Source organism: Vicugna pacos, chromosome 13, assembly GCF_048564905.1.
Source record: "Vicugna pacos chromosome 13, VicPac4, whole genome shotgun sequence".
In the NCBI taxonomy this organism is placed as follows: domain Eukaryota; kingdom Metazoa; phylum Chordata; class Mammalia; order Artiodactyla; family Camelidae; genus Vicugna; species Vicugna pacos.
Genome location: NC_132999.1, coordinates 45,624,645 through 45,651,276, shown reverse-complemented (window position 1 = coordinate 45,651,276; position 26,632 = coordinate 45,624,645). Strand labels below are relative to the sequence as shown.

Here is a 26,632-nt window from a genome sequence, read left to right as displayed (position 1 = left end):
TTCCTCCTTTGGTAACTGTAAGTTTGTTTTCTATGTCTGAGAGTCTTTGTTTTGATTCAAATATTTTAGGACTTTAGCTCCAGACAACCATGATTTTAAAATGATTGTATTATTTTGAAACAGTCACACCAAAGACGCTGTAAAAGAGAACTTTTTTTGCCTAAATCATTTGAGAGTTGCTGCCCTAATGTCCTGAGATTCCTAAATACTTTGGTGTGTTTTTCCTAAAAAGATCTTCTACATAATCTCAACACTACCATCAGAACCAAGAAACTAACACCAATATGTTACTACCATCCTCAGATCTCATTCAAGTTTCACCATTTGTCCCAATAGGGTCTTTCATTGCAAAAGGATTCAGCCTGGAATCATACGCTGAATTCAGCTGTCAGGTTTCTTTAGTTTCCTTCAGCCTAGAAGAGTTTCTCTGACTTTCCTTGAGTTTTGTAACACCTGACACTTCTCAAAACTACGGGACAGTAATGTTCCTCTATTTGGATTTGTCTGATGTTTTCGCATTAGATTTGTTATGCATCTTTGGCAGCAATCAATTTGATCATTTGATTAAGAGATTTTTCTGACAAGCTTTTTTGCCTAAGACATTTCAGGCTCCTCTTGTACTTTCCCTGCCCAGTCCTGAAATAAGGAACTCTTTTAGTGGAAAATGGTCCTGAAAGGCCAAGACCTGGACAGAAGATGTGCTCATTAGTTTTGGGGTGTTGTTGATCTTAAACTCGCTAAGTGGACAGTTAGTCAATATATGCATACATAGGCACACACACACATTTATGAACACACATTTGCATCTATGTTTTCCCCTATACCTATCTGTTCATATATGATACTTTCAATTCGATACAGACAATGCAAGATGCATTTTACTTTTCTCTTTCTGTATTGGTAACTCCTTTCTCTGACAGTAAGAAATCTGCATCCCATTGTATTTATTATATTTACTTATTTGATCAAGCTTCCTGTATGCAACCAATCTCCTACATCCTCTTCCAACCTTCTCCTGTATGGATGTCCTCTTTTCCTGCATGAACTGTGATTCCCACTCTGAGCTGGGCTGATTCTATAGGAACCCCTTCCTCACCCCATTTGGGTGATCCCTCTCTGTGAATACCCTCCTCACTCTACTCTGGCTCTAATATCCCTTTCCAGGCTGCTCTTCCCCAGGGAATCCATCCTCATCCTGCTCAGCCTCAGATTCCCTACCTGAACTGCTCCTACCGTGTGTGGGTACCCTCAACTAAGGCTCTGATACCCACATTGTTTCTCCTACCAGTGTGTAGATGATCCTTGGACCCTGCTAGGGAACTGATTCTCCTTGCTGGGTTGCATCCCCTTTCTCACCCTCCAGTTGCCCAGACTGGGCTACCTGTCCTTTGTAGTGTGGATGCCCTCCTCCCCCTACACAGTCTCCAACTCCCCATAGTGAACTGCCCCCGTCCTGTATGGATGCTCTCTTCTCACTTCACTTGGGTTCTGACACCCAACTCTAGGCACTTTTGCCTACCCTCACCTCTAATCCAAACAGCTTCCTTGCTTTGGTCTATGTAATGACACTAAGATTTGAACTGTTCTTAAAAGGGAATAATGTATATTTCACTTAATTGCTTCATTAGAAGAAAGAATGAATTGCTAAAAACGGTTTGAAAAGACTAACATAGATAATGCCCAAGATACCACTTCTAGACTGAAAAATGCTACAGTGAAACCTCTGCTTTCTGTTGAGAACTCTAACAAATACAAAAACATGACATATTCCTTCTTAAATAAGAACAAGTTACTAACTCCTGTACTGTACTTACAAATCTGGCAACAGAAAACAAAACAGCATTCCAACTTGGCAAGTAACTAAAAGGCATACATAAAAGGGTGTTTAATGAAGCATTAATTATAAATAAGTTGAAATTAAAAATAAAGAACTGGTTTAAAAAAAGTTTACCTATAAGTAATGTGATATATTACACATTTAAAAAAATGTTTTTTTGGTGGGGGGAGATGATTATGTTCATTTACTTATTTATTTATTTTTAATGGAGGTACTAGGGATTGAACCCAGGACCTTCTGCATGTTAGGCATGTGCTCTACCACTGAGCTACACCCTCCCCTTGATATATTTATTACACATTAAAAAAAATACTACCTTGAGTAATAAAGTTAAAATAATGATTTCAAATTACATTTAATTAAGGGAGAAGAGAAACAAGAAACTGAAAGGAGGAAAGAGCAGAAAAGGCAAGATATTCACAATGAAAGGAAGTAGAAAAAGAAAAAGCTAAGGAGAAATGGAAAGATAAACATGAGGACAGAGATGAAGAAAAGACAAAATGAAAACAATGAGAAAAAAGTGAAAGGAAAGGTGAAACTAAACAAGACTAAGTTTCTAGATGTTTATTGTAGCAAGCTGTCAATAAATGTTTGTTAACAAAATTCATTAGGGCACGCTTATCTCTTACTGCCTTTTGAAATGCCAATTAGCAAGTCAGTTACTGTTAAGTCTCTTCAACTATAGTACATCTAGGTTAAGAGCTCTGGGAATCATTCCTAAGGCACAGACTCTCTTCTTAGTCAAGCATCAAGGGGGCTCAGGTGATGGTTTATTATAAAAAACCATTTAGTAGAAATCATCTGAAAGCAGATAATCTAGCATGTCAATGTCACCACCTTTAATTATGTAAAAAAAAAAGCCATATTAATTAAAAAAAAAAGCAACAATCAGAAGTTTAGTCTGGCTTCTCAGATGTACTCCTTTGAAGTCCCTCACTGTTTCATCATAAAAATATAATCCAGAGTCCAAAATTGGTGCCAAAGAAATAATAAAATAGTTGGTATTACAAAGCGGTGTGTCCTGTGTACCCTTGAAATAAGTTACTATTTCTAGGCCTCATTTTCTTCACTTGTAAAGTGCTGATGATGGAAGAGATCAACAGCTCCTAAAATATCATACTTGCTACATCAAATTACTTGAGGAACTTATTTAGCATTCTGATTCTTAAAAACACAATACCATTTGCATTAGCATCAAAAAAATAAAAAAGAGAGAGAGAAGTATTTAGGTGAACTAAATAAATGGAGAGATATTCCATATTCATGAGTAGAAAGATGCAATATTGTCAAGAAGCCAGTTCTTCCTAACTTGATCTACAGATTAATCATATTGACCAATGCAATGTCACCCAAAATTCCAGCAAGTTATTTCATGGAAGTCAACAAACTGGAGTTTACGTGAAGAGACAAAAGACTCCAACTTGCCAACACAATATTGAAGAAAAACAAAGTTGGAGGGCCGACACTACCTAACTTCAGGATTTACTCTAAAGTTAGTAATTAAGATAGCGTGGTACTGGAAAATAACAGACAGAAAGATCAATGGAAGAGAAGAGAAAGTCTAGAAATAGTCCCCCATTAATATAATTAATTGATCTTGACAGAAGAGCAAAGGCAATACAATGGAGCAAAACAAACGACGCTGGCACAACTGTAAAAAAATGTAAAAAATGAATGTAAAAAAAGAATACAGATACAGAACTTTCACCTTTCACAAAAATTAACTCAAAATGGATCATAGATCTAAATGTAAAATGTAAAATATAAAACTGGAAAGTAACATAGAACATAGGTGACCTAGGGGATGATGATGACTTTTTAGATACAATACCAAAGACACAATCCATGAAAGAAGTAACTGGTAAGCTGAACTTCATTCAAGTTAAAAACTGTGAAAGACAAGGTCAAGAGAATTAGAAGACAAGACACCGACTGTGAAAAAATATACGCAAAAGACATGTCTGTTAAAGGACTGTTATCCAGAATACAGTACAAAGAACTCTTAAATTCAACAATAAGGAAATAATCAGATCAAAAATTGAGCTAAAGAACTTAAAGACACCTCACCAAAGTATACAGATGGCAAATAAGCATATGAAAAGATACTCTACATTGTGATTAAAAGAGGAGGGTGGAGGAAGGGGGAATTGAAAGAAGGTAGTCAAAAGGTACAAACTTCCAGTTATAAGATCAGTAAGTACTAGGGATGTAATGTACAACATTATGACTAGAGCTAACACTGCTGCACAATATATAGGAAACTTCTTAAGAGAGTATATCTAAACAGTTCTTATCACAAGGAAAAGAATTTTCTTTTTCTTTTTTGTTGTATCTATATAAGAAGATGGATGTTGGCCACACCTACTGTGGTAATCATTTCACAACATATGTAAATCAAACCCTCTTGCTGTATGCCTTAAACTTATACATGTATAATGTATGTATGTCAATTATTTCCCAATAAAACTGGAAAAAAAAGAGATGTTTCACATCATACATCATTGGTGAAATGCAAATTAATATGATGAGATACCACAACACACCTATTAAAAAGGACAAAATCTGAAACAGAGAATGAAGGGCTGCAAATGGCAAAATATTCTTCTTTCTTACGGGTGAGTTGTATTCCATTACATGCATATGCTGCATCTTCTTTATCCATTCATCTATTGATGTGCACTTAGGATGCTTCTGTATCTTGCCAATTATAAATAATGTTGCTGTTAATAGCAAGGTGTATGTATCTTTTGGAATTAATTCTTATTTTGTGGTTTGCTTTAGTCCTTTGATAACTATGTAAGTTTAAAAAGCTAGAGATTTAAACATTCTTAGAAACAATGAACAGTGCATATATGTAAACTTAAAAAAATGTGCAGTATACTGTGTATATGTATTTACATGCAATATATTGTACATGTGCAGTCAAACTGCAACAACTCTACCTAATAAAACTGAAAAATGAAAAAAGAAAAAAAATCTGAAACATTGACAATACCAAGTGCTGACATGGATGGGGAGCAAAAGGAACTCTCATTCATTCTTGGTAGGGAGGCAAAATGGTATAGCCAGTTTGGAAGACACTGTGGCAGTTCCTTACAAAATCCTTATCATACAATCCAGCAATCGTGCTCCTTGGTATTTACCCAAAGGAGTTAAAAACTTAGGTCTACACAAAAACCTGCACATATATGTCTAGAGAAGCTTTATTCATAACTGCCAACTCTTAGAAGCAACCAAGATGTCCTTCAGTAGATGAATGGATAAATAAACTGTGGTACATCCAACAATGGAATGTTATTCAGTGCTAAAAAGAAATGAGCTATTAAGCCATGAAAAGACAGGGAGGAATCTTAAATCCACATTACTAAGTGAAAGAAGCCAATTTGAAAAGACAACACATTTTATGATTCTAATTATATGACATTCTGGAATAGGCAAAATTATGGAGACAGTAAAAAGATAAGAGGTTGCCTGGGGTTGGGAGGAATGAATAGATGGAGCATAAGGGATTTTTAGGGCAGTGAAAATACTCTGTATGATATCATAGTGACAGATAACTTGTCATTATACATCTGTCCAAACCCATAGAATGTACAACACTAAAAGTGAACCCTAACGTAAACTATGGACTTTGGGTATGTGATAATGATGTGTCAGTGAAGGTTCATCAGTTGTAACAAATGTACCAGACTGGTTGGGGATGTTGACAATGGGGAAGCTATGCATGAGTATGTGCAGTGGTTGTATGGGAAATTTCTGTATCTTCCCCTCAATTTTGCTATGAACCCAAAACTGCTGTGAAAAAATAGTCTTAAAAAAAAATTCCATACCAGACCTACTAAACCAGAATCTGGGTATTTTTAACAGTTTCTTCAGGGAATTCTAATATGCAGACAGGTTGGAAATCACTGGACTAAATGACCTTTAATATTCCATTCTATGTTACTAAAGCCAATGTTCTTGTTACATATTGACTATAACTTCACAACAGCTTTGTAAGACATATATAGTGCTGTCACCATTCTAAAGATTGAGAAGCTGAAGATCAGAAAAGTGAACTGCCCAAGGTCATACAATTAAGTAAATAGCTGAGCCAAGAACCCATTTATTCTTGAATGGTATCCATTTTATTCCAAGTCACAGTGGTTCAATATGGTTCCAATATTATTCTGTGGGATACTTAAAAAAAGGAAAAAACCCCAACTGCTTATTATTTTAAACTTATTTTAAAAAGTGTCTGTTTTGAGAACTGTCTGATGAAATAAAGTTGTGGCAAGGAGGTACAGCACAGGTGGGAAGGCAAGATAAAGTTCATATTATGTCACCTTAGAAACCCTCAACACAGACAAACAACACCCACCTTAACTGTACCATCATCACTGCCAGTGCAGACAAGCTGGGGGCCCCTCCTGGCTGGATAACAGGAATTCACAAAGGAAGTGTGTCCCTTCAGTCTTTTGACCCTCTCGCCTGTTTCACTGTCCCACACAGCCACAGTTTTATCTGTGGATGCTGAGAAGAGCATACTAAAAGACAACAGGAAGAACAACAACAAAAAAAAAGTGAAGACAAACAATAGCAATCTATCTCCCCCACTGCCAAAATGTGTCCAACTCTTCAAGATCACTAACATGTTGTGCTTTGACAGTTAGGTACGTGCTGCTAGAATGCCTTACCCCCACCTACCAAAACCCTAACGGTGCTCCAGACACAATTATGAGGTCTACCATATGAAATGTTAAAAAAAATTTCCCTTTGTCAGTCCCCATGACAGAATATACATCTAATACAGCAGTCTTCTCAATCTTTTCCTCCTTTGTGATATACAACACTTTACACGTAAGACATCCACTCCTGCTGTGGAGGTTAAGACAGAGTGTAGAAATTCCTGACTCAATGGCCCAGTAACTCTAACTCTTTCTTTAAAAATGAAAGCCTTTATTTTGTCTCTGAGGATTTCTATGCTATGATTGATTTTATAACGCTTTCTTTATTCAAACAGGAAAAACGTACACAAAGTTATGCACTCAGTTGTTCAGGGAACCCTAAAACTGTTAGAGGTCAGAAGTGTGAAACAATAAATGTTTACTGAAATACCTAATGGGATTAATTAACTTTGTACAATCACATTTCTATATTATCTATAGTTATTCTAAAATTATGCAATCATTAAAATATTTATAATAAATAATATGTAAACAGGTGAATAACGGTAAAGGCAAAAAGCAACAGACAAGATTATACAAATAGTTCTAATATATACATAAAAACCAAACTGTTTTGAATAGGAAAAAGGCTTGAGAAAAACACATCACAATATTAATAGTGATCACCTTTTGAGTAGTAAAAATGTGGGCTATTTTGTCATTTTCCTCCTTTTTTGGGGGTTTTCTCAAAATAGACTGTTTTAATACTTTTATAATAAAAAATAACTAATTTCTACATAGAAATTACATTTTGTTTTATGTCTTAAAAAAGAAAATAATTTTCTAGGCTGTTTATACATTAGATAGAGATGATGTGTTTATAAATGCATACATGCAAGAATAAAAACCTCACTTGGGGTGACAGAGATAGGACAATAAGTGGTTGTCCAAAATGCAGTAGTTTTTGACAGCATAGTTTCCTGAGAGAAAATTCAGGGGTGAAATGTGAAAGTATGTCAAAAAGAATTAAGTACAAGAAGCAGTTGTCATTCACTGTGCAGGACACTCACCTCCCATCGGTGTTATAATGCAGTTCCATCACTGCTCCACTGTGTCCTTTCAATGTAGCATAGTTGTCACAGTCACCAAAGACATTCCACAACACTGTTAGGGAGACAGGGGTTCTGTGAGCATTACTAGGCAAAAGAAAACTCATTATTGGCATGGAAAGAGTATTCAGGAATTCACTAGAACAACAGTTCTGAAATTATACTCCGTTGGAACACTATTAGTTCTATTAGCTAAATCAATTTTCCTCATATTAAAACAAAACTAATGCAGTATTTTCACATTTCATAAAATAAAACATTTTAGTTAATGGATATAATTTTTTAAATCTTAAGTGTTTTCTTCTGTACTTTTAAAAAAGTTGGCATTCACTGTTACTTGTCTGCTATGAGCAGAAGCAGACCGCAAAAATGATGGTACTTATGGGAAACTTAGGAAGCTGCATCTGACTTGAAGCTCACATGGCAATAACTTTTTACTACATTTACTCATTCCACACATAGCAAATACCTACGCTAGGTGCTGGGGTAAAATAAGGTAAATGAAGAGACAAAATTTCTATCCTTGGGGACCTTGGTCCAGCACAGACTGAAGTGTGATGAGCGTTACTGAGAAACACTCTATACATAATAAGGTACTTACAGCTACTTTTCTGCTGATAAAACTGTTTCTAGTTTGTTCGATGAAATTAAGCATATCAGTAATTCAAGAATGTTCTGCAAGGATTCCTAAGCCTTCCAGATACTTGGCCACCAGTAAGTTTAAGGACCATAGAACTAGAATACCTAAATCAAAACAGTGAAGACATCATTCAGCCTGAGGCACAGTTACAAGCAAAGAGCCAAATGACTCATTTCATCTCACAATTTGGCAAATGATGCCAGAGAAAAAAAAAGTCAGATGCTTCTGTTACCTCCTCTTTTGCTTTTTCTCATGACTTCCCCACTGTGATTTTTCCCCCCACTTATTTCCCCAAAAAGGGTATTCCTGACTAGTAGCTGAGAATCTGGTAACAGATCCTGATGATGGACAGGTAGATTATCCAGTGAGTTGCTACTTTAGGACAGATACACTCCTTCCTTCCCAAATGCTAAGATTCTGAGAGAATGGATCAAGAGAAGAGCCTCCTATCTTTGGGAAAAATAAAAGTTCTCTCTCTCCTCTTACTCCCATTAGCCTGTTAAGCCTAGATCTTCAGTCTTGCTAAATCAGCTCAAGATTTGCCTCCATGAGGAAGATTATTCTCAAACTAGATTCAACTCACTTTCCAACTGGTAGCATAATTCCTTTTGTATTTACCACATGGACCCAGAGGTCTATAACCAAAATCATTCAGCATTTTTATGACCCTATTTTAGCATGTTAGCTACATAGTTTGTTATGTGACCAACTCAAACTGATACCTTCTATGGCACTGAAGACTTTAAAAAATAATTACTATTTGGCAGAGATCAATTACTCAACTCAAAAACTATGCCTTACAAATCAGTCGGTCAAATCCTGCAGATGCTAAGGTGGATCCACTGGGGTGAAACTTGCAGCAATACACCTCCCCTTCATGTCCTGAAAGAAGCATGATTGGGGCTTGAAGAGAGGAACATCTTGGAGGCCCCTAAACAAAAGAGAGAAGTACATGGTAGTCACTACATTCAGGCAAAGGAGACTGAAAAATCGGGGAGTGGGGGGTGTAAGGATAAGATGAGGAAACAATGATTGAGTATATTTCTCCTGATTCAGAAAATGGCAACTCTTCTCACATAACTTATGTCTCCAATCTGACACTCTCCTGCTGAGGTTTCCGGTGTCTGTCTGTCATACTAACTCTCCTCCTCTCTCACTCTGCTCCTGTCCCATAGCCAACTTTTAATTGCTCAAACACATTAAACTCATTTCTGCCTTAGGATCTTTTACATCTGTCCCTGACAGTAACCCCCTTACCTCAGACCTTCCTGTGTGTGGCTCCTTTCAAATGTTTCCTTTTCAGAAAGTCTTTCTTCGATCACTCAAACTCAAGCAGCACCCCACCTCCCCTCTGCACTCCATCAACCCTACTGTATTTTCTCACAGCACTTATCATTACCTGAAATCACCTTCTTTATGTTTGTTTACATTTCGTCTCCCCTGCCCTGCCACTAGAAAAGCTCTGTGAGTACAGGAACCCTACCAGTGTCATTCAACACTGTTTTCTCAGACTCTAGTTCATTTAATGAATGAATGATTGAACTGAGCTTCCTGACAACCCTGCAGGGGACATATTATTAAGGAAAGTAGCTTTGATGGTCTTGGACACTAAGCCTAGGCCTGGGCAATTCACAGAAATCTGGGCTGATATTCTTACTTGTCAGACAGAAAAAGTACAGTATTAAAATCCCCAGAGCTCTTCAGTAGTTTCCAGCTTATTCATTTATTCAAAAAATACTATGAGCTGGGCACTGTTATAGCCACTGAAGAAACAGTATTGAACAAAATAAGCAATGGAGTTTATGTTCTAGTGGGAAGGAGAGACAGAAAGGAGGGAAGGCAGAAACAAGTAAAACATACAGATGTTGGAATGTGAAAAAACAAAGCAGCAATATGGATTAGTGAGTACAGGGTACTGCAATTTAAAATAGGCTGATCACTGAAAAAGTGGTATCTCAGCAGAGATTTGGAGGAGCTGAGTGTGTAAACCGTGTGGATATTTAGAGGAAGAATATTCCAGTAGAGGGAGCAGCAAATGCAAAGGCTCTGGGGTAGGAGCATGGAAGCCCGTGTGACTTGAACAGCATGAACAATAGAAAACTGGTAGATCAGAGATTGAGGGAAAGAGGGCCAAAGACTGTCAGGATTTTAGTTTTACTCTGAGTGAAGTAAAAAGCCATGGAAAGTTTTCAACAGAGGGTAACACAATTTGATGTTTAGGAGTCCTCCGGTTGCTGGATTGAGAACAGATTGAGCATCTGAGAATAGAAACAGGAAATCCATTTGGATTCTACTGTATTAATGCCAGATGAGATAATGGCTGAGGCCAGGAGCTAGTGATGGAGGTGGTAGAAGTGGTAACAAGGATGGATATATTTTCAGGAAGGTGTCAGCAGGATTTGCTGACTGGCTGGGAGAGGAGTTTAGGGAGGGGACATATTTCTTCATTTGAGTCCAACAACACAGAAGGAGAGGTGTAATCACTACTTCTATTTTACAAGAAATGTAGTTAAGGCAGGGATTCTGGGTTTAAAATCTGTTCCTATCACTTACTAGATAAGTCTGTTTCCCCATCTGAGAAATAGGATAATAACAACTCCTAACTCTTAGGCTGTTACCAAGTTTCATGGAGCTTTCATATACAAAGCACTTAGTACAGGGGCTCAATGAATGTTAACTACTTAGTGCAGAGAAACAGGGGAAAAGCAAGTTGCCCCAAGTCCCAAAGCTAGCCAGTATCGTTCATTTCCTTCCGTTCTTCCCTCATTCATTCATTCATCATCCACTCTACCAACTTTTCTTAACGTTTATTCTATGCAGGATCCCTAAAAGATTAAGGATGCGAAAGGTCCTTAATAATTCTAACGTCACCCCAAGTGGGCGGTCGAGACACTGAAAACGAGGGTCAAACGGGGAAACACATGGAGCATCGCAGTATATCGACAGCTTTTACAGTGTTTTTCTGCTTTAACTCCAGGTAGAATCTCGTTCCGTCCCCGCAGTGCCGGGAAAGGGCCAGTGCGGGATCACCCAGTGCACCGCTCTGAGGAGGAAGATGAGCTGAGGGCCGAAGGCCGCCTGCTCCTTCACTCACCGCTTGCAGCAAAGCTCCCGGCGCCGCCTGCTGCTGCCCGGCTCCGGGGCTCGACCCCGCTGCTCCCAACAGCAATTCATGCCGCTGCCGCTTGACTGGGACCAGCGGCAACTCTGGGCCCTTGCGCTTCTGCTGTTCTATCATGGCGGCAGCCGCTCTACTCAGACCGCCACTGACCGCGCCGACACCCTCAGGCACCACACGATTGGCTCGGACTTAATCTTTCCCCTAGAACTTCCGGCTTGGAGAAACCAATCGGCTTCCAACGCTCCCCTCTGCACTGCCCTTTGAGGAGTCTCCTGTTATTGGTCGGCTCTTTCAGACGTCACGAGAATACGATTCCAGGATTGGTGGATGGAGCTGGAGTCCCGCCTAGGCGCGCTGTGTCTTGTGGGTGGAAGCGCGCTGACTGGGTTTTGGCGTTTCGTGCAATGCTGCGGCCGGGAGACCTGACGCTGACACCGAGTAAGTGTGAGGCAGCTCGGGAGTGGGTGGCTGCGGGATCTGGAGGCGGCGCCTCCGTTATGTGGTCTTAGGCTGATCCTTCTCAGCTGCAGGTTTGATTGAAGGGACGGGGGTTGGGGGAGCAGGGGGCCCGAGAATTTAACTCCGGTGTGTAGTGGCCTCGATTCCCTTTCTCGGCTGGAGCAGAGCTTTAGCGTCTCTGCGGCTGCCTGGGGCCCTCGACAGCTGACTACTTCAACAGGCGCCTTCTGTGTCGAGCCCTTTGCCGGGCGCTCCCAGGGAGAAAAGGCCTGTTTCCCAGTTTCCACCAGGGTCCTCTCTGACTGAGGATGCCGACTTGTTTCTGCCATGATTCTGCAACTTTTTACTAGAGCCTGCTCAGTGCTTCTGAGAGAGACAGAGAAGAAGGAAATGCCCAACTCTTAGCCCCCAGAGCACAGTCTTTTTGAGAAATTCGGAGTGATGCCTGTGAACTAGGCCTTCTCCTTAATCGTCCAACTGATATTTGTTGTGCAAAGCGTCAGGGAGACATGGTGAACCAAACACGGTCCCTGACTTCAGGACTTTGAGTTCGGTGGGAAAAACAGATGCTCACCAATGATCTCAGTAAGAAATGCAAAGTAAGTGCTGCCTAGGGGAGGTGCCTGGTGTTATGAGTGCCTGAAATTAGCAGGAAGGCTTCTCTAAGGAAAGATGCCTGAACTGATAACTGAAGAGAATTCTGATTAGATGGATGAAGAGAAGAAGGCAGAGTATTCCATATAGAACAGCATGTACAGAGGCCCTGTAGCAAATGGAAGGAAAATGACTCAAAAGGCACAAAGAGGCCAGTGTGACCAGGGCAAAGAGAATGAAGGGGAGTGTGGTACAAGATGAAGCTGGAGGTGGTTAGAGGTCAGACTCTGTAGGACTTTGTAGCTTTTACTGTAAGACTGATGGGAAATCACTGAGAGTGTGTTTGCTTGTTTGTTTTGCAGGAGGAGGGGATGGTGTGGTGGGGGAAGCGGCTTGATCCCTCAGATTCAGGAGTATGAACAGATTGGAGGGGAGATAGATGCAGACAGACTACTTAGGTGAGAGTTGGTGGTGGTGAAGATTGAGGTATTGGTGGAAGTGAGGGCCAGATATTTCCTAGACTCCTTTGTACCTAAGATGAGAATTGAATATGGAACTGAGAGGAGGAGGGTGAGAGGCATCCTATTTTGCTGGCAAGTACAGTGGCAGAGGCAGTGAGTTTCTTTCTTTTTCTTTTTTTTTTAAATTTATTATTGAGTTATAGTCATTTTACAATGTTGTGTCAAATCCCAGTGTAGACCACAATTTTTCAGTTATACATGAACATACATATATTCATTGTCACATTTTTTTTCACTGTGAGCTACCACAAGGTCTTGTATATATTTCCCTGTGCTATACAGTATAATCTTGTTTATCTATTCTACATATGCCTGTCTGAGTCTGTTTCTGTTTTCTATTTATGTTCTTTTCTGGCTTACTTCACTTAGAATGACATTCTCCAGGAACATCCATGTTTCTGCAAATGGCATTATGTTGTCGGTTTTTATGGCTGAATGGTATTCCATTGTATAAATATACCACCTCTTCTTTATCCAGTCATCTGTTGATGGACATTTAGGCTGTTTCCATGTCTTGGCTGTTGTAAATAGTGCTGCTATGAACATTGGGGTGCAGGTGTCATCCTGAAGTAGGGTTCCTTCTGGATATATGCCCAGGAGTGGGATTCCTGGATCCTATGGTAAGTCTATTCCTAGTCTTCTGAGGAATCTCCATACTGTTTCCCACAGTGGCTGCATCAAACTGCATTCACACCAGCAGTGTAGGAGGGTTCCCTTTTCTTCACAGGAGAGGCAGTTGTTTCTTAGTCGACAACATTTTGGTTTTAGTGACTTTCCGCAATGATAGCCATAACTTTATTTTTAATTGATCTTTAAAATAAAATTTTTTTATTGAATTATAGTTGATTTACAATGTTACGTTAGTTTCTGGTGTATAGCATAGTGATTCAATGATATATATATATATATATATGTATTCTTTTTCATTATAGGTTATTTCAAACTATTGAATATAGTTCCCTGTGCTATACAGTAGAACCTTGTTTATTCTGTATATAGTAGTTTGTACCTGCTAATCCCAAACTCCTACTTCATCCCTACCCCCCTTTCCCCTTTGTTAATCATAAGTTTTTTTTTCTGTGTTTGTATCTTTCTGTTTTGTAAATAAGTTTATTTGTGTCATTTTTTAGATTCCATATATAAGTGATATCATATGATATTTGTCTTTGTCTGACTTACTTCGTATGATAATCTCTAGGTCCATCCATGTTGCTACAGATAGCATTATTTTGTTCTTTTTATGGCTGAGTAGTATCACATTGACTATATAAACCAAAACTTCTTTATCCAATCATCTGTTGTTGGGCATTTACGTTGCTTCCATGTATCTGCTATTGTAAATAGTGCTGCTATGAACATTGGGTTGCATGTATCTTTTCGAATCGGAGTATTCTCCAGATATATGCCCAGGAGTGGGATTGCTGGATTATATGGTAACTCTGTCTTTAGTTTCTTAAGGAATCTCCATACTGTTTTCCATAGTGGCTGCACCAAATTACATTCCCACCAACAGTGTAGGAGGGTTCCCCTTTCTCCACACCCTCTCCGGCATTTATCGTTTGTGGACTTTTTAATGTTGGCCATTCTGACTGATGTGAGATGATAATTTCATTGTAGTTTTGATTTGCATTTCTCTGATAATTAGCGATATTGAGCATCTTTTCATGTGCCTATTGGCCATCTGTATGTTTTCAATGGAGAAATGTCTGTTTAGGTCTTCTGCCCATTTTTGGATTGGGTTATTCTGTTGTTGTTATTGAGTTGTATGAGTTGTTTGTATATTCTGGATTTAAGCCCTTGTCAGTTGCATCATTTGCAAATATTGATCATGGCAAAGACTGTGTTATTTTGTGGGTTAGGAGTTGTTCCTGGGAAGTTCTACCAGTACTTCCTATAGCCCATCCGGTAATTTTGTAAGCCACATAATACCTGGCAATAAATCCCTTTCTGCTTAACCTAGCTAGAATGGGTTCCAGCATCTGCAACTGTACTCTATCAGGGTAGGGGTATTGCCAGTTAGGTGAGCTATAAAGACATTTAAGGGAACTTAGGTTACTGTTTAAATGATGAACTGTGGAATCGAAGCTGAATAGCGAAAAAAGTGAAGAAAAGGGAGAGGGCTAATAGATTGGAAGAAAGTAGAGGTCAATAGATTGGCATTCTAATGAGGTCAAAAAACAGTACTCTCTGCTGGAGGACCTCCATTTATCCTTAAAGGCCTCCTCAGTTGTCACTCTTTAAACTTCCTTGCTTCCCCCAGGCCCTTCTTCTCTTTGTTTTAATACTTCACTGATCATACTGTGTTGTGACTGGTCACTGTTATCCTTATATGACTAGGAAGTGTTTGAGGACAGGAATTGTGTTGAAAAGGATGGTTTACTGGCAAGTGGGTGTGGCTCTTGGAATGGCCTAAGATTTGTCTCTTTCTAGCTGTGAATTTTGGACTTCATTTCTTTAAAACAGAGATACTTTGTAGAATTGTTTTAAGGATTAAAAGGAGGTTTATGAAGTGCCTAGCACAGAGCCTGATACATAAACATCAATAAATGTGGTGAATTGATGAATTAACTATCAATAAAGTAAATAAAGTAAAATTAAGTACTTCAGTATTTCAGTAGAAGTTATGAATTTCTATGTGCTTTATACTGTGCTAGGCACTGAGAAATTCAAAGGATATGATGATGTGCAAGACAGGGGCTTGCTTGGAAGAATTTCACAATCTAGAAATAAAAGAAAAATATTTTGTAAGTAGGATTTGAATCCTTTCTCCATCATTCATAGTTTTGTAATCTTGAGCAAGGTAACTTAGCTTCTCTTGTGTCTTAGTTTCTTTAGCTGTAAAATCGCAGTGATGATTGCCTGTCTCGTAGGGAATTAACTTAGTAAAGACAAGTAAAACTTTAGGTTAACAGCAAATAGGAAACACTCAAATGTTAGCTATTATTAGTAGTAGACTTGGAAGGGACTTTAAAGATTGTCGACTGAAAGACCAGTGTGGGGTAGTAGCTGGTCTTGGGGTCATGGTGCTGGTACTGGTACAGTACCAACATGGCTAACTGTAAGCGGCCCTTGTCAAGTCAGTTGACTTCTTTTGGCCTCATTCTTAGTTCAGTAAGAGTAATGGGTTGAATGACCTCTATAAATGCTTTCAGCTTTTACATTTTATGAGTTCATTTTTGTGTTTTTCCTTTTTTTTTTTTTTGCCTGTTTTTCTCCTCGCTTTTGACTATTTTCTCAATAGATCCATGATCAGAGTTCAAAATGGAGGAAGCATCTGTCTAAGACAGTCACTGTGAAAATTGGTAGGAAGGAGGAAGATTGGGACACCAGTTTGGCATTTGAAAGTCTCCCATCTTTTAACCTATCCAGCGTATTGAGCTCAATTCCTTCTCCTACATTCTTTAGACCAGAATGCTTTCTTCCTTCCTTCTGTACCTGTGTTTGCCACATAGTAAGACTCTATTCACACATTCAAGAAAACTTTGAGCCTACTATGTACAGGCATTGGGAACTCAAAATCAAATGAGAAATGGTCCTTGATTACATGTTTGAAAGAATAAATCCAGACCCTGCTCATCCCAGCCTCTATGAATGATGCTCTTCTGATAATTCCTTATTGGAATCTTTAATGTTGGGACCTGATTAGTGTTAGAATTATACTCTTCAAAATTTAGATACGGACTGTGAATTCTTTTTGAGGCAATGTTGAGAATGCAGACTGTCATTATTCTGGCTTTGCTATATCTCAGTATTTTGACTTATCAATTGATTCTCCTCAATTCTTATACATAGTTTAAAAATAAAATCTCTTTAACTCGTAGAGTTCTATCCAATTAGTACTGTTAACTAACAACAGCAGTAAATCTAAATCTTAAACTTCAAAACAGCAACAACAAAAATCTTGGCCACATCAGTAAGGTGACACATGAGATGAAGTTCCAGAGGAGCTGTATAGTATCTCTCCAATTTAATACTGTTCTATGAACTTCTCATTGCTTGAGGGGAAAGAGGAGAGGATGTGGTTATTTTTTGTTTCCAATTGCAGGCATATTTTTAAAAAACACAAAATTGTGGAGATACAGTACAAATAACACTTTTAAATGAATCATTTGAGAGATCTGTTTGCTGACCTGATGCCCCATCACCCGTGAACAGCTTTCCCACAAACAAGGACATTCTTCTATATAACCATAATATAACTTCTAATATCAGAAAATTAACATTGCGTAACTATCTCTAATCCTCAGGCCCTGCTTCTCCATGCTTGGGCACTGACTCCCATTCTGGATTGCCCCAGTGTGTGGACACCCTCATCACCCTACTTCTTCCCACACTGGGTTGCTCTTCTTTGCAGATTTCCTCCTCACCCAGCATAGGCTATGACCCCACTCTGGGCTTCCATTCCCTTGACACACCTCCCATTCCCACTCCCACACTATACTTCCCTTGCTCTGTCCTTTGTTTGGGGAAGGAGGTGGCTAATACCTGGGTCCCTATTACTTCCCTGCATATACAGTTGTTTAAAATATTTAAGTAAAATGGAATGCTTAAGGAAGATTTTCTGTTTCTAGAACTATTTCAAGGCAACTCCATGTGGTGTACCTCAGTCCTTGTCAGTAGTCTACAAATGTGGTCCTATCGAACTAGACTTAGATTTATCTCAGTGTTTTGTAAACTTCTAAAGAGTAGCAGAACTGTTTTTTCCAAATGAAATGTTACACGGAAGCTTAATAGGTAAACCAGATCAAAGCTTAAGTAGGCCCTCCTATTAAAGGTAGGGCCTTCCTTCTGTAACCTGCACTCCGCCTTGCTACCATGGCCCACTCCAAGCTGGGAAGGCAAGTGAGAATCAGCAATAATCAACCTCTGCCTAATTACTAGGTAGAGGCTCCTAGCTTCCCAACTGCTCTGTGGGGGGAGGTCTCTCCTAACTCTGATTTCTTTGGGGTGGTGCTCCCCCACCTTCAGTAAGGAGGCATTCCTCTGGTTGGTTGGCTTAGGGCCCTACTTTGGCCTTCTTGACCCTAGATATTTTAGAACTGACTTTTTAAAAATAAACTTGAGTTAGCTGAGGAGCTTCTGGATAACCACCATACCTCCTAGGCAGGTTTTTTTCTAGGTATTTTATTATTTTTGATGCAATTGTAAATGGGATTATTTCCTTAATTTCTCTTTCTGATAGTTTGTTGTTAGTGTATAGAAATGCAACAGATTTCTATGTATTATTTTGTATTTATGTTAATTTTGTGTTCTTTAACTTTGCCAAATTCATTGATGAGCTCTAGCAGTTTTCAGTGGCGTCTTTAGGATTTTTTTGTGTATAGTATTATGTCATCTGCAAACAGTGACAGTTTTACATCTCCCTTTCCAATTTGGATTCTTTTTGAATAACTGCCATAGAACCCTAGATTTCTACAGCATATAATTTGAAAAATATTTAATTACATTTAAAAAAAAACAGCAACCCTTTACAATCTTGAAATTGTAAGCCTGTTACTGTTATATAACAGGATTTCTCTCAAAAATGCATGGCAGTTTCCTGCTTGAAGAATTGCATAGGGTTTCTCAGGCTGCTGTTCTACAAAAGGAGCAAATAGGAGAGCTTTAAACTTAGCTGTTCATACTATTATCACAGCAAAAATCTGTAAGAAATAACTTGAGATGGTATTGCTCTTTCCACGACCTTTGTTTAGAGAAGAACAGTTGATAGACTAAGTGGTTTGAGCTTAATTTATATGTCCTAGCTGCTGTTGCCTCTGTGGATTCTGTGTCTCACTAGTGCTCCAAGATTTGGAGGTATAATTAAGGTTTCTTAATAGAGCTATTGGCTTCAGGTTAATAATCTTTGTTCTGGGATATGAGGTGAAGGATGCTGGGCAGAGGGAAGAGAAGGACTAGAAATGAGACTGCATAGCCGGGAAGTAGATGAGGCAGGATCCAACCATGCTGTGAAACGTGGATTTAACCTGTTTACCAGTCACTTCTCAAGAACTGACAAGTCTGCCTTCATTCTATCTGTGTGCTATTAATAAAGTAATAAAACCCACCTCTGGCTGACCTAAACAGAAAAGGGCAAGTTTATTATGAGGATACAAGGTTGTCTTATGGAACTCAAAGACAGAGATGTTCCTGGGCCTTGGGAACTAGGGTTTGGAAGGCTGACAGAATTTTCTTCCATTTGTTTTAAGTGAGGCAGTTAAGTTAATGGATGGTCATTGTAAATCAGGAAGACTTTGCAAAAGTGTGACCTGGAGTAATCATCTGAAGGTGAGGGTTGCACTCAGAGTTGAGGAGAGAAGGAAGTATTTGCTTATGAAAACCCAAGGAAAATGGAGTTTCAGGTCTTATTGATGTTAAGTGTAATTGAGAGGAAAAAGAGATTTGAGATTTATCTTTAAGTAGCAGTGATTTATCCAGCAGAGTAGATATATCCAGCAGAATAAAGGCATATGGGTAAGAGCTACTAGATTGCTAGTTTCCTCTCTGTTTAAAACCAGGAGGCTGAGTATCTCTAGGGTCCCTTCCAACTCCAGAGCTCTAAGACTTGCTACCTAGGCAGCATCAGCATCACCTGGGAGCTTGTTAGAAATGCACACTCTCAGGCACCACCTAGACCTACTGAACTGCAGTCTGCATTTTAACATGATTTATAAGTAGTTACATAAATTTGATGTATCCAATAGTGATTATTATATAGGCATTAAAAAGGTGTGTGTAATTGGCTTTATTTGACCCTCTTCTTACCTGAAAATTTAATTAAGTCCAGTCATATGCTGTTAACTGTTCCAGTTTCAGTGGAATGTTTTGTTTCTGGTTCATTATAACAAGAAGTGGTTTTCTCAAATTCAAAAAAAAAAGTGTGTATATTTGAATAGCTAAAATATGATAAGAAAATGGCTATTAATTAATGATTATTAATGGTTTCATGATTCCATTAAAAAGACACTTGCACATATAAAAAAGTCTGAAAGAATATAAATCAAGTTGAATTATAGATGATTTTCTTTCCTTCATTATTAATGTAGTATCTGAACTTTTAAAATGAGCATATGTGTCTTTAATTTTATTAGGGAAAAAAGTAACCTGTGTTATCTTTTTGAAGTCACTTCAGATTCGACACCTAGCATAGTGGTTAAAATTGTGGACTCTGATGTCAGCCAGAGTTTGACTACCATTTCCTGACTTTCTGACATAGGCCTAATAAGCTGGCCTCTGGAAGCCTTGGCTTTCTTGTCTATACAATATTATAGTAATAGAACTACATCTTGAGAGTTTTGAGGATTAAATGAGATATTGGATGTCCAGTGCTTAGCACAGGGCCTGGACATTGTAAGTGCTTGATAAGTGTTAGCTTTGTTACTATTATTATTGCTTTTTTAAAGACTCATTCATATACACACCCCAAATGCCTTCCCTTGGCAAAAGAATAGCAATGATAGCAATTAAAAACCAGAAAAAACAAAACAAAACAAAACAGTAGGTTAATGGCTTTGGGTAAGTATCAAACTGAAAAGCAATAAGATCAAGGTTTCCAAAACTCCCTCCAATACAGTGGACAAAAGAGATTTGGATAAAAGTACATGGGGTTAAATCTAATGGTGTGTCCTGTAGAGACTACCTATGGATTGTCAGCACATTTCTTCTTTTTTTAAAATTTATTTTTTATTTATTTTTTGGTGGGAGGGAGGTAATTAGGTTTATTTACTTACTTACTTACTTACTTACTTACTTACTTATTTATTTATTTATTTAATGGAGGTTCTGGGGATTGAACCCAGGACCTCATGCTTGCTAAGCACAGAGCTCTACCACTGAGCTATACCCTCCCCCCAGCACATTTCTTCTTTATTGCAAATGTCTCTCTTATTGTTGCCTGTCTTATTTCTTTGTGACAGGACACTTGAATTAGCTTTAGCAGAAGAGAAATGGAGGAACCATAGAACATTAAGGATGAATTCAGGAAGACCCGATACCATGGAGAATTTGCCTGCTCTCTACACTATTTTCCAAGGAGAGGTATATTCTTTTGGCTTTGAAAACCTACTACTTATATTAAGCATAGATTAAGGGTGGAAAGCAGCTGGGTTTGGAGCTCCTGTCCACTTGAATGACTTGAACATTACAGTTTAGATAGGAAGGGCTAGGAGAACATCTGTTTCCCACATGTACCTCCTCTAAGCTCCAGACTTGTAACTGCACGCTTGGCATCTTCATTTGTATACCTTCCAGCATCTCTAACTTATGTTTTAAACTGAATTTTTGGTTTTCTCACCAAATCTGTTCTTCTGGTCTTTTCCATCTCAGCAAGTAGAACCACTATCCATTCAGCTACCTATGCTAGAAATCTGGATACCATCCTCAATTTCTTTTCTTAATTTGATCTTGTTTCCCTCCCTCTCCAGTCTCTTAGCAAGTGCTAGCATTTCTACCTCCCAAATAAGTCTCTTCTGTCTATACTTCCTTATCCCTATGGCATCTCATTAGTTTAAGTTTTCGATCTCTTGCCTGAGCCTTCTTCAGCTCTCTACTTCTTTTGTAGTCCCCCTTCAGTCTGTTTTTCCACATTGCAGCCAGAATAACATTTTAAAAACAGTTTGGACCAAGCTACTTTCTTGAAGCTCTTCTAGGCTTCTTATTACACTTGAATACATCCAGACTTGTTCTCATGACCCTTCCCGAGCTGGCTTCTGCTTACGCTGGACAATGTTGTTTTGTTCCACTCTTCACATACTCTGGCTACTCTGGCCTCCTTGTAGCTCTGAACATGCTAAACTTGCTTCCTACTCAGGACTTTTGCACATGCTGTTGTTTCTCACTGCCCTACTTTCTCACCAGCTTCTCTTCATCTTTTAGGTCTCAGCCCTAGTGTCATCTCCTCAGAGATCTTTTTCCTACCATAAATAAATAGACTCATACTGTATTAATTTTATACTTGTTTGATGTCTTATCTTCCTCACAAGACAGTAAGCGCCATGAGGGCAGAGCCCCGTCTGTTTTGTTCACTGTTGTATATCTCAGTCCCAGGCAGGTGAGTAGAAAATAGTAGGTGCTCAATATGTCTTTGATAACTAAATGAATGACAAGCGTTTGAGGGAGAAGGCATAGTATTTGTTTAGAGAGCAGAGGCTTTGTAACCGGACAAAACCTGGATTCCAGTCCTAGCTCTTTCACTTACCAACTGTGTAATCCTTGAGATCATCAATTTCTTTGAGCCTCAGTTTTCTCATTTGTTAAATGGAGGTAAAAACAACTTTCATAGGATTGTGATGATGGTTAAATAAGCTAACATCTATAAAAACACTGTGCCTGAGACATAGTAGGAATTCATTGTTATCTCCCTTCTTTTTTTTTTTCCTCAGAGACCCTCTCTCCCTTCTCTTGAAGCAAAAGTAAAGCTAAAAAATTATTTTCAGTGTGTTGTGAGTGCCTATAGTATTTTAACTGTTATCATTCTTATAGCATTGATACTTGCTTTATGGTTGACAAAAGTTTAACCACCTAATAATGTGAGGCCTTTGAGGACAAGAGTTTGACAGTTGGTTATACATATTGTGGCTCTTGACTTCTGTTAAGTGGATCCCAACTCGTAATGATTAAGATACAAAAGATGATAACACTATAACAAATAGCAAACAGCTCTGCTCTTCAGAGCCTCTGTCTTCTTTCTTTAGGACGCATGGTATCCCCAAAGGTTAGCGAGGTACCAGGGCTCAGGCGAAGGAAATGGTAGCACTGGAAATGAAATAGATTTTTCTGATCATGAAGCCCTCACTTGTCAGGTGCTACACAAAAGAAAGAAGAGCTCTCTGCCCTCTGCAAACTAACTCAGTAGTTCCTGACCTGTCTCATATGAGATGGGGCTTGAATTAGTGTAGGTTTTATATTTTACTGTCAAGGGTGGATGGGCTACAGTAACGTTCTGAAAGAACTTTATAGTTCTAGTGCTAGAACTATAGTTCTAGTATTTCAGGAGCACGTTTTGAAAAATGTTTAGAAGTGACTGGAACTGGGGAAAGAGAAATTTCATGATAAATTGAAAAGAAGAAGCTATTTTTCAGAATATTCGTCCAACATTCAGTGAGTGCCTAATATTTATAAAGAAGACCTGGTTACATTAAAATTCAAAAAAAATTTTGTAAGCCTAATGTATGTCAGCACTTTCACACATTATGGGTCCTTGACTCTCTCCAAAGAAATTGCTAACCCCATTTTATGGATAAGGAAACTCTTCTCAGAAGTTAAGTAATTGCCCAAATGGTTAATAAGTGGCAAGTTCTAAATCAGGTTCTCCAGCTCTGTAGCTGGCATTGTTCAGCTATTTATAAATGCATGGAGGAACTGAAAGACCCAGAATTTTGACTGAATTGGGGTAGTATAGGAGGAAGGTAAATGGTAAACCGGATTATTCCAGAGTCATTTGTTTGTACCTGTCATGACATTTATCATAGCCTGTCTTGGACGATTGTCACTTATATATGTGTCTGTCTCGTCTACTAGAGTGTGTGTTACTGGAGAGCAGAGGCCATAGTTATCTCATGTATCTTGATAACTAATTCAAATTCATTTAAAACCTTTTTTAAGTTGATTCTTTTTCACAGTGCCTGACATGGTATCTTGCATATAGGTGTTCAGTAAGTATTTGAATTAAGTTGAATCTAAACCTCTTAGGACCAGTTGCCTTTGAAGAAACTGGTGGTACAGCTTGTATCCTAGCAGCTCTTCTCTTAGCAGGCTCAGCAGGGTTGGGGGGCCAGAGACTGAATAGCTGAGACACCAATAGTCATCTTTCTTTTGTCTTCTGAGAGGCATCTTGGTGCTGGAGTCTGTTAAGCATGTTAGTGTGATTTGGGACTTGGCCTAGCCCAGCCATAGCCAAAGAAATGCTGAGGGGAGATTGGTGTTGGCAAGTTGGAAATAGCCTTGCACTAGAAATCAGAAAACTTCTGTTCCATACCTGGTCATAATACTTTCTAACTTTGTGACTTTAGACAAGTAGCTTATGTCTCTGAGCCTCAGATTCCTCATTTACATTATGGGGATAACTAGTTTCAAGGCCTGTACAACTTCTAATCTGAAGATGGTAAATTCGTTTTGCCGAAACACTGAGTTTAGTTGAGATAGTTACTGAACTTTTTCCCTTGAGCTATTTGATTAATTATTCTTGGGACACCAGGCAGACTCTGTGATCATCTAAGGCAGATGCCTTTCTGTTAATTTTGAATCTGTCTGCACCCTAGGAGACACAGTGATGGAAACACCTGGTGCTGGAAATAGGCAAGGATGTGTTTTCCTCACTGAGCAGTTGAATGCATCCATTCTGGAGCACATTACCCTTCCTTTGGGGAGAGGCCAAATGACATTTCCTCCTAAGATCATAATGTGACACTGGGGCTTCAGGATTGAAAAGTGAGATTGTCTTAATTTACAGCAGTAAGGGGATTTGGGCTCCAACTTCCAGGTGCTACTTTTAAGTTGTTTAGATAATTATGCCCTTAAATAAATGTAGTTATGCAATATGAAGCATTTCAGCCCTCTTTCTAGAACAAGAGTGCCTTTAGTTGGTCCAGAAAGGAAGGATTTTCTTTCATTGTAATTTAAAAATTTAAGTCTCATCTTCTTTATAGATGTGGCCCTGTTTTACAGGGAACAGCTTGCTTTGTTAACTTGGATAAGTATTGGTCTTCACTTTTCTCATTTGAAAAATGACAGGATTGGACCAGTTAATCTCTAAAGTCTTTCCTCTATTTCCACCTTGCCTTGATCTTAGGTACTAGTATCTGCCTGGTTGTACTGTTTTTGGGGAATATCTGGTCCCTGCACTGGCATAGCATATTCATCATTGTAAAACAGGAGTTTAGAAATTTGGGGTTTTAACCCATTCTTTTTTTTTTTTTTTAATTGAGGTATAGTCAGTTTACAGTGTTGTGTCAATTTCTGGTGTACAGCACAATGCATCAGTCATACATGAATATACTTTTTTCATATTCTTTTTCACTGTAAGCTACAATAAGATATTGAATATATTTCCCAGTGCTATACAGTATAAACTTGTTTATCTATTTTATATATACCAGTCAGTATCTGCAAATCTCGAACTTTTAACCTATTCTTAATGCTGTATGTTGGAGAGTTAGTTCAAGTGCCCATTAAAAAATGAGGAGTGTGAAAGTTTTTATTCTATTTCTGTCCTAACATTGAAGTGAGTGGTGAAGTACGAGACACTGGACTAGGAGTCAGGGGACAAAGGTTCTATGCCTACCATGTATCTAATTCAGTTGTGCGCCTTTCCAGTAGTCACTAACCTTTTTGTGCTTCAGTGTCTTGAACTGTAAATTATTTAAAAAATTAACAAATTATTGAATGTAAATTAGGTACAAGTGCCATATGCAAGTGCCAGGCTCTTTATGTACATGATTTGTTATCTACCGCAGCAAAGTGAGTACAAATGGGAACTTAGGCCCTGAAAGGCAAGTTGTGTTCAGGATCCCACAGGTAAGAAGTGGCAGAGCTGGGGTTGGAAGCCACTTCTTTCACTCCAAAGCCTGTGCTTTTTCTCCATCTATACTATTCTGCCTCATCTGGAACATGGGGGCCTACCATATGTACGCCTGATTGTTGTCAGGAGCAGATAAGATAATCAAATGTCAGTGCTTTGGCCATTATAATTTTACAGTTAAAGGGAACCCATGAGCAGCTTTAGTGTAGTTCAGGACTCCCTGGGTTCAGATCACAGCTATACTCCTTATTAGCTTTGGAAATCGGATCAGTTACTTGGTCTCTCCATGCATCAGTTTTGTCATCCATCAAGTGAGAATAGTAATAGTACCAGCATCATATGGTGTCACAAGGATGATGTAAAGCACTTTGAATAGTGTTTTGCATGTAGTGAGTATTCAGTATATATTAGAGAATGGCAGTGCAGCAAGCGTTATCTGATTCCTTCCTGTTGTTTTAGTTACGGTGAAGCTGAAGCAGTGTTTGCCCAAGGTTACACAACTAAAGTCACTGAAAAGAACAAAGTTTATATGTGTAAGATTGTATTGAATATTTTATAAGTAATAATGAATTTAGTGATAAATATAGTATGAGTGACAATTTTAATCCTGGTCCCCAAGCTGGGGGATTGGGCTGGAAGACAGAGGGTAGGAGAAGAGTAGAGGTAGAGTCTGGGATAGTGACTTATCTGGTAAGGCTTTTGGGTTTTTTGTTACTATTACATAGATCCATCAAACCTCTAGCTTCTCCATCTGTCAGCTCCGAAAAAGACAACTTTTTTTCTCTCTGATTACATCTTTTCAGATTCTGTTAAAGCCTGCATATTGGCTTTTTCTCTAATTGTCTTGATAAATAAAACCTTACCCTTGTTTGGAGTGAAACGGAGCAAACCATATAGTCTGGTTGATTTGAAGTGTAGGAAAAAGATATTTCCTACATGAACCATCCCAAATTGCCAAACTTCTCTGTATTCAAATGGGAGGTCTCAGTTCCAGATAATATAAAAGTGTAAATTTATTACCTAATTTTCTGCTGTTTGTTCCTTTTGTTTGTATACCTTTCTTGGGAGATTTTAGTACATGTAGGATTTGGGCATTCCCAAATACTGTCATATCATCTGATAACACTTCAGGCTCTCCATTGTTTTTAATATGATCACACATACCTGTCAGTCTAAATTTCAAAAGGAACAGAAAGAATGTTTGACAGA

The 26,632-nt window shown here is 38.6% G+C and overlaps 2 protein-coding genes across 4 annotated transcripts in view; one reads left to right on the top strand and one right to left on the bottom strand.

The window, feature by feature from the left end:
* The window catches only part of SNRNP40 (small nuclear ribonucleoprotein U5 subunit 40), a 30,568-nt gene extending 19,034 nt beyond the window's left edge, over window positions 1-11,534 (bottom strand). The window contains exons 1-4 of the mRNA XM_006196894.4: window positions 11,327-11,534; window positions 9,034-9,163; window positions 7,554-7,647; window positions 6,198-6,363 (exon numbers count right to left, since the gene is read on the bottom strand). Of these exons, the coding sequence (XP_006196956.1) occupies window positions 6,198-6,363; window positions 7,554-7,647; window positions 9,034-9,163; window positions 11,327-11,470 (534 nt within the window). The 5' untranslated portion in view covers window positions 11,471-11,534. The remainder of the gene's footprint in view (window positions 1-6,197; window positions 6,364-7,553; window positions 7,648-9,033; window positions 9,164-11,326) is intronic.
* A 152-nt stretch (window positions 11,535-11,686) lies between these two features.
* ZCCHC17 (zinc finger CCHC-type containing 17) overlaps window positions 11,687-26,632 on the top strand; it is a 48,215-nt gene continuing 33,269 nt past the window's right edge. The window contains exons 1-2 of one of the 3 annotated variants that reach the window (XM_006196896.3): window positions 11,687-11,791; window positions 20,823-20,943. In XM_006196896.3, the coding sequence (XP_006196958.1) occupies window positions 20,878-20,943 (66 nt within the window). In that variant the 5' untranslated portion in view covers window positions 11,687-11,791; window positions 20,823-20,877. Of the gene's footprint in view, window positions 11,792-11,826; window positions 11,884-20,822; window positions 20,944-26,632 lie in introns of those variants that run through there. The other 2 variants (XM_072974906.1, XM_031683928.2) reach the window with 2 other exon arrangements.